The sequence below is a fragment of the Phaseolus vulgaris genome, chromosome 7 (assembly GCF_000499845.2).
Source record: "Phaseolus vulgaris cultivar G19833 chromosome 7, P. vulgaris v2.0, whole genome shotgun sequence".
NCBI lineage: Eukaryota > Viridiplantae > Streptophyta > Magnoliopsida > Fabales > Fabaceae > Phaseolus > Phaseolus vulgaris.
This window is the reverse complement of record NC_023753.2, coordinates 3,020,908-3,028,317: the sequence shown is the minus strand read 5'-3', so window position 1 is coordinate 3,028,317 and position 7,410 is coordinate 3,020,908. Positions and strand designations below refer to the sequence as shown.

General features: G+C 32.1%; 1 protein-coding gene and 1 pseudogene across 1 annotated transcript; one reads left to right on the top strand and one right to left on the bottom strand.

The window, feature by feature from the left end:
* Positions 1 to 528: 528 nt before the first annotated feature.
* Positions 529 to 1,936, top strand: LOC137828992 (uncharacterized; annotated as a pseudogene).
* A 998-nt stretch (positions 1,937 to 2,934) lies between these two features.
* LOC137828158 (uncharacterized) lies at positions 2,935 to 7,080 on the bottom strand. The gene is made up of 5 exons (XM_068634615.1): positions 6,924 to 7,080; positions 5,069 to 5,218; positions 4,497 to 4,864; positions 3,917 to 3,959; positions 2,935 to 3,515 (listed from the first exon to the last, which is right to left on the bottom strand). Exons 2-5 carry the CDS (start codon positions 5,184 to 5,186, stop codon positions 3,088 to 3,090), a joined length of 957 nt encoding a protein of 318 aa, XP_068490716.1. The 5' UTR covers positions 5,187 to 5,218; positions 6,924 to 7,080; the 3' UTR covers positions 2,935 to 3,087.
* Between the last annotated feature and the right edge of the window lie 330 nt (positions 7,081 to 7,410).

Genomic DNA, 7,410 nt, shown 5'->3' with positions numbered 1-7,410 from the left:
GAAATGAAACCAAATAATAAGAAAATAAAACCAAATATTGATATAAGGAAAATAAGAAAAAATATTGAAGGAAGTTAAAGAGTGAAATATTTTAAAAATTTAAAAAATTTGAAAATTCAAATTTTCGAAATTTAAAATTTTGAAAATTTAAAAATTTAAAATTTTGAAATTGGAAGTGTTTCAAAAAAGATTTTGGGGTTTGAAAATTTTGATTTTTTTTAAATTTAAAATTTTGATTTTTTTTTAAATTTAAAATATTGAAAATTTAAAATTTCTAAAAAATTTAAAATTTCTAAAAATTTGAAAACTTTTAAAATTTGAAGTGTTTGAAAAATGCCTTACGATTTTTAAAAATTTGAAATATTTAAAATTTAAAAATTTCTAAATATTTAAATTTTGATTTTTAAAAAAAAATAGAAAATGACTCCCTTTAGGTATATAGGTATAGATAATTAGATTCATTTGAATTAAATTTTGAAATTGAACTTTAAAAAATAACAGTATTTATAATCTCGCCAAATAGAAATTGAATACCATATAGTCTCCCATTGAGGCTTTTCAATGACAGTCTCCTTCAGCGTTCAAGAAATCTGGGCAGAGCTCCCGCTCACGCCGCCCAGTCTCCGACTCCTCACCGCCGGCGCCAAGATCCCTACCATGCTTTCCAGCCAGCCTCTCACAATTTCACCTTCTTCGTCCGACCGCCTAACGTCCATCAACAACAACAACATCAACCTCACGCAATCTTCGATCTACGACCATGCCTCTCTTTTACTTTATGACAGGTTCTTTGACCCTAACTTTCCATTTAACAGTCAAAGACCTATTTCTTCTAATTCCAATTCCCGTTCTGCCAAGAACCACACCGCAAGTGTTTTGGATTCCTTCAACCAACCCATTCAATCCCTAAAAACCGGTGGATACTCCGTCGTGGCTGCGTAGGAAAGCAGTTTTTCGGTGTCGCCGAGCTTAGCGGAATCACAGTGTTCACGATCAATATCACTCTGATGAATTTCGACAACAGAGTTTGTCTAGTTTTTTTTGGAGCGATTCACAATCAGTATCACTCGATCTGACGGCGTTTTGTTATTTAACAGAGTTCCGGTGTTCTTTCCCTTCTTCGACGACATGATTGTAGTTGACGGCGTTAACGATATTCTCGCGTCATAGGTGAGAACGCTCTTGTTGATATTGTTGTAGAAATACATTCTCATTTTTAAGTATTTGATTCTTCTTATGTGTTATTTATTGAAGATGTGTTTTTTTTATCTAAGTATTTGTTTATGAAATCAATAGCAAGTTTTTTCTTCCTTTAAAGTCTCTCACGTGTACTAAGTTTTTTCTTTTCTTTTGATTTCTTTGAAGATGTTTGAGTTGTTATTAAATTTTTATTTTGTTTTTATCAGCCATGAATAAAATAATTATTTGAAAGTTGTTGATGAATAATTTTAATTTTCTTTTCTATTTATCCATTAAATAAATATATTTATGTTGTTTCTCTAACGGTGGTAAAATGATATGATAATGAAAGTGTGGATTTCAACATCATGCATGAAAACAAAAGGGTTCGAATGGTGTTGCAGTTGGTGAAGTCGTTAAGTCACGACGGACGCAGTATTCACGTTTTTTGGGTTTGTTTGACTTGGTGTGGTTCTTGGCACAACAACAGAAATTGGAATTAGGTTTTACCTCTTAAATCGAAAGTTAGGTAAAAGAAAGTGGTGGTGTAGATTGCGTGTGTTTGATGTTATTGATGGAAGTTACACTGTCCTACGAAGAACGTGTTATTGTAAGAGACTCGCTGAAGAGGATGACAAGGATCTGGATACTCGCAGTGAATACAAATCATGTAAGTTGGAAATCAGATGATAAAAATGTTTGACATTATTGTAAAAATTATAAATAATAATAATAAAAATTGTTATTTACTATTAAATATTTCTCTATCATCTCTACTTATATTACTAAGTAGTTTTATATTTTTATTCTATGCATTTTATTTTTCCCCATGTGTAATTAAAATATGAGATACAATAAAGATATAAATACTTTTTAATTTTTCTTTCAGAAATACAAAACTAAAGTTCTGACCAGCAAAAGCTCTTCTTATTTTAAGTCAAATTTAATATTTGAAACTAAGAAAAATTAAAATGATTTTTTTTACTAGGAGGAATGTTTGGTATGATTTTAATTATATTTTTTCCAGAAATTATATTAATATTTAACATTTAAGTAATCCTATCATTTTTAAAAGGTAAAATGTGTCTTATTTAATACATTTTACACATAATTATTTCCAAATAAGATTTAAGTAATATGAACCGGCTATAACGATGAAAGAGAATTATATAGTTTTATACACTATGTTTAATCGGTTATTGAAAAAATAAATAATGTTTAATCGTACGTGTTAATATATGGTTGCAAATTATAACTAAATCTAAATAAAAAAAATATACGTTTTAATTTCAATCAAATTAATAAATTGGAATATTAAGAAAACTTGAAATATATTTTTAAATGAGAAAAGTAAAGTACAGAAGATACAAATTTAATAAGAGTGATTAAAATTATAATATGTTATACAAGTATATATAATTTATTACAGTTTATAATTAATAGATTTACGGAAAAATATAAACGGAAAACAAGTTAAAAAAGTAAATAAAGTTATAAGATGAAATATTTTACAAGTGGTACTAGAAAGTAAATAAAAAGTGCGTGTATGTGTTTCTGAGTATGTAATATTCTTTAATTTACATTTTCAATGTTTAATATTAGCGTTAACTGATATTTTCAATGCATCTATATAAATAATAATGCTGATTGTAAATAAAAAGTGCGTGTGTGTTTCTGAGTATGTAAGATTTGTTACTTTTCAATCAATGGATAGCTTTTACTCTTGTTTCAAAAAAATTCAATGACAAAGCCAAATTATTTAAAGTCGATTAATAATATAAACACATAAAATATACCACATTATTCATAAGCCTTCGAAGCCAAGCCTGAGAAACACATTGAACTCATTATGCATTGGATTACTTTGCAATGAGAAAAGAAAAAAAAAGAAAGCAGCGTGGTATAAGTTCAGATTGAATGAACTGAGTCTTCATCACTGCCTTCACTGTCACTGCTGCTGCTACTTCCACTACCACTTCCACTGCCACTTTCACTACTGCCACTTCCACTGCTACTGCTAGAAGTAGATGTCTGCTCATCCCTCCCCTCTGCATTCACCTGGGTTTCCACAGCTTCTGCAGCATTGTGTCCTTTTTCCACCTCATCACCACTATCATCCATATCCACAATATCATCATCCGCCTGTGGAACATTCATGTCAAATCCAACATTATCTTTTTCTTCAACATTGTTGTCATCCTCAGGTGACTCGCTGCCAAAAAGGTCATTAATACTTATATCTTGATGTTCCTCCACTTCATTTTTCGCATCTGGTGAGGTACTAATGGGCACTTCATTTAGACTATCAGATGACCTCTTCGAACCAGCTTTGATGCCTGTCATACCACACGTACAACATTAAATTAATCATACTTCATATATAAGTAAATAATTAAATAGCAAAGCCAGCTTCAACTATTTCATCAATGGTGAAAGTACCACAAAATCAACAGAGCAGAAATCCAATAATAAAGCCTTTCAGCACTGGGGATAAGACAATGGAGCAATTTGTAATACGCAGCAAAGGAAACACAAATCATCAAGTTGGAAAACATGACCAGAACAGTTTTACACAAAAGATCATATGGTAAATAACCATATGATGAAAATAAAAACCTGCATCACATTATGAGTGAAAATGAAAAGCTTCGGGCCTGTTTACTTTGAAAAAGAAGTTTAAAACTCAATTCAGTCCAAATATGCAATTACATAAACCTTCAAACTATATGATACATACCAGTATTCTCAGGTTCACCAATATCAATTCGCTCGACCTCAACCTGTGCAAAACCAACATAAGCATCGTTAAAATGGTACAAGAGACAGACTATTTGCTTCATTCATTTAGAAAACCCTGTTCGACAGTCTCAAAAATATAATTTTGCAGCTTTCAGTTCTTTCTATAACTCCTTTTCCCCCTTAATTAACAAATGCATATGAAAAATGAAAAATAGCTTGCTGCGTAACCATGGATACAAATATTGGCCCTGTCATCAAATGAGAAGTACCTCCATGATAACAAGCATAAACAAACAGTTTTTATATTGCCCCTCCAGGCCTCTCCAATCAGCTCACCCTCCCCCGTCCTCCCCAACTTTCTCTCTCAATCATTATGATATCAAGAGGATATACATTATTGGTAACCATACACATACCACACATGATCAGTTTTTAACCCAATAAAATCAGTAAAAATCTTAATGCATTGCAAAAATAACCATATTTATAATGCAAATTTCCAACAACATACATTTTTAAGATGCAATGGAATTAACTAGTATACACAACTATGCCATAGATAGTTAATGAGCATTTACCGGCACAGCCTGAAATGTGCTCCTGCCATGAGATGCTGGCTTTACAGACTTCCCAACAGGGGATGATCGAGGATCCAAAGCTGGTCCAGATGGAGCAGCCACAACTGTAGCTGCAGCACCTGCAGATTCACCAGGCATTCGTAGGTGTCGCAATTGCTTTACGGCTCTATGAAGCCGCTCCAATCGAAGTGTCTCACCATCAAAAAACAATACAGCATCGTTTTCCTTGTAATCCTCACTACTCCCCTCAAATGTCACCTTCGGTTTTCCCATTTGGTTGTTCTGAAATTCCACAGAAATCCTGTTCTCTTTGGTCTTGCGTAGCAGTCCAGGCTTATTCTTATCAACTGAAGCTGGCTTAAATTCATCTGTACAGATTTCAAGACATTGATGATTAAAATTCAACATAAATAAGGAAAAAAAATTAAGAACCAAAGTCAAAAGGCTTGACATAATCATTGCAAAATCAAGTGTGAACATTCCATGACTAGTTGCCAGTAATTAGGAAAACAAAAACTGACCCGCCAGAAAAAGAAAAATACTAGAAATGGCTTTTATATTTTGTAACTTACATCGTAGAGTGCAGTATTTGTTGGAGGATTCATCTTTGACGGAAGGTCCAAGGGTGAGATTGTACCACCGATCAGGCTCAGGAGCAGTCTTGGGCTCTTCTTGAGATTTGTTGGCCATGGTAGAAGTAAAGTTCACAGACCTGAGACAGCCTGATTGGAACAAAATTTCATTGAATTCATTCAAAAAGGCACAAATTTATATAACTAAACAAGTCTTCTAGTACTATAACAGGATATATCAGTTCTACTCATCAATGGTTTCAGAAACATAAGGCTAGGGAAAGACAGAAGCTAAGAAGAAAACTCAGCAAGCAAGTGCAGCTCCAGAGTCACATTAGAACTTTTAATTTGAACGAGTTTGGAAATTGTTTTTGTAGTTTCCTTGTACCCCCATGAGCATCAATTAACATTAGAAAGTGGGTTAACTCAAGAAAAATAATCTACCACAATATACAAATAGATTGTATATATTAAGGAAAAGTCTTATAATCCTAATTGAATTGGTGGAAGAACCATTCCATTCAAAGTGTTTGGACCAGGATTATGATTTGCAAACATTCACACTCACAAAGGCTTCTGCTCTTGTTGTATTGTATCTGATGAACTCATGATAATAACTATTTCCTAAAATTATCTCAAATATTATTTTTGTGCCCGCCTCTTATTATGCACTGAGCCCATAATGTTTTGTAGGAATTATTGCAGAACCAACACAAGGCAAGCACCGAGAGAACAATAAGATAGGACAAAACTAAAACCGAGAAACCAAAACTGAGAGCATCTGACTGAAAACTACTGCTTTTTTTGTAAAATTAATCAAAGACATCTATACAAAGAACAAGTAAGTCGGCATAGCAACACCAATTTACCGTACATTATAAATAAAAAGGATCAAGATCCAAAAAAGCAAAAAAATCTGAGATAGATGAGATAATTAAACAACGAAAGACAAAAGATATGGATATGTCTGCGAACCTAGAAATGACTGCAAAACCAGTGAGAAAGACTGATGCAGAAAAAGAGAATCACAATCAAGCTTAGCTTACACTTGTATGCAAAGCAAATGCAGAGATAAGGTGATTGAGATTTGGAATGGGACGTATGAATTAAGGGTTCACAAAGAAGAATCAAGGGTTTTGTTTGCTTTGGTTGTTGGGAGAGGCTGAGATGGAACTGGGGTAGGGAATTGAGAAGCCAGATGTTTTCATTTGAGCTGAGAACTGAAACGTGAAACGGAGTACAATTTCTGTGTTCCTAACTTGTATAGTGAATGGGTCAACCAGAATCCATTCAAGAATATAACTAAAGTAAGGTTAAAACCATTTTAAAAGTGTTCCGGTTAATTCAGGTGTGGTTTTATTTGGTTTTTGGAGTGGTTTAGTTCATTTGTTTTTTCACACATCAAATGAGTTTATTAGCTTCTACCTATTCAACAGATGAAAACAAGTCAAGTTTTTCAACATGGCTATTACATTATCTAATACCCACTTTTTTCCCTCTAATTCTGAAGATAAATGCCGAAACCAATTCTCTCTCTCTCTCTTAATTTCACTACGATATTCAAACAATGGCAACGGCAACTTCAAATCATCTCACTCCATCCAACTCTCGATTATATAACCAGATATTGCCTAAACATGCAAACTAACTTCCTCCATCGGCATCATAAAGACAATCTTATCGATTACACAAAACAACCTTCGTGATGACTACATCACAAGAACAAGAAAGATTCATTCGAGAATCAAAATTATCACATCACTCAACTTACAACTTCATTTTCAATTCAATGATTTTCAAAATAGTTATCCCAAGACATGAATCACAGAGACGTGGTAGAGACAAAAATACATACCAGTGTTAGAATTAGGCACCCACAGTAATTTAAAACTTAGGGTTCAATCATCGGTGTTTTTGTTTTCCTATTCTCTGCAAATACGAAAGGGGGAAAGCCAGGGAATCAACCAAATTGCTATCTTCATATATTATAAACAAATCTTTTGTTAAAATATGAGAATATTTTCGACCTTAAGTGTGTTTATTTTTGCTTTTTTTTCAAATAAACGAATTTTAATCCTTTTAAAGTTCGGTTAATATAATAAGATAAGAAGATAATAGAATAGATTATAATTTTATCCGGTAAAATAATAAACTACATAATAATAAAAAGATATAATATAAATACCAAATTATATTTTTTTTCTAAAAGTTGAATTTCAATTTACATATTTTGAAAAAAATGAAATTTATAAACAAAATGTAGGTTTTAGTGAATTATATAAAACTATATTTATTTATATAACTACTTTTTATATCTTAAAAAATGTATATAAGATTTTAAA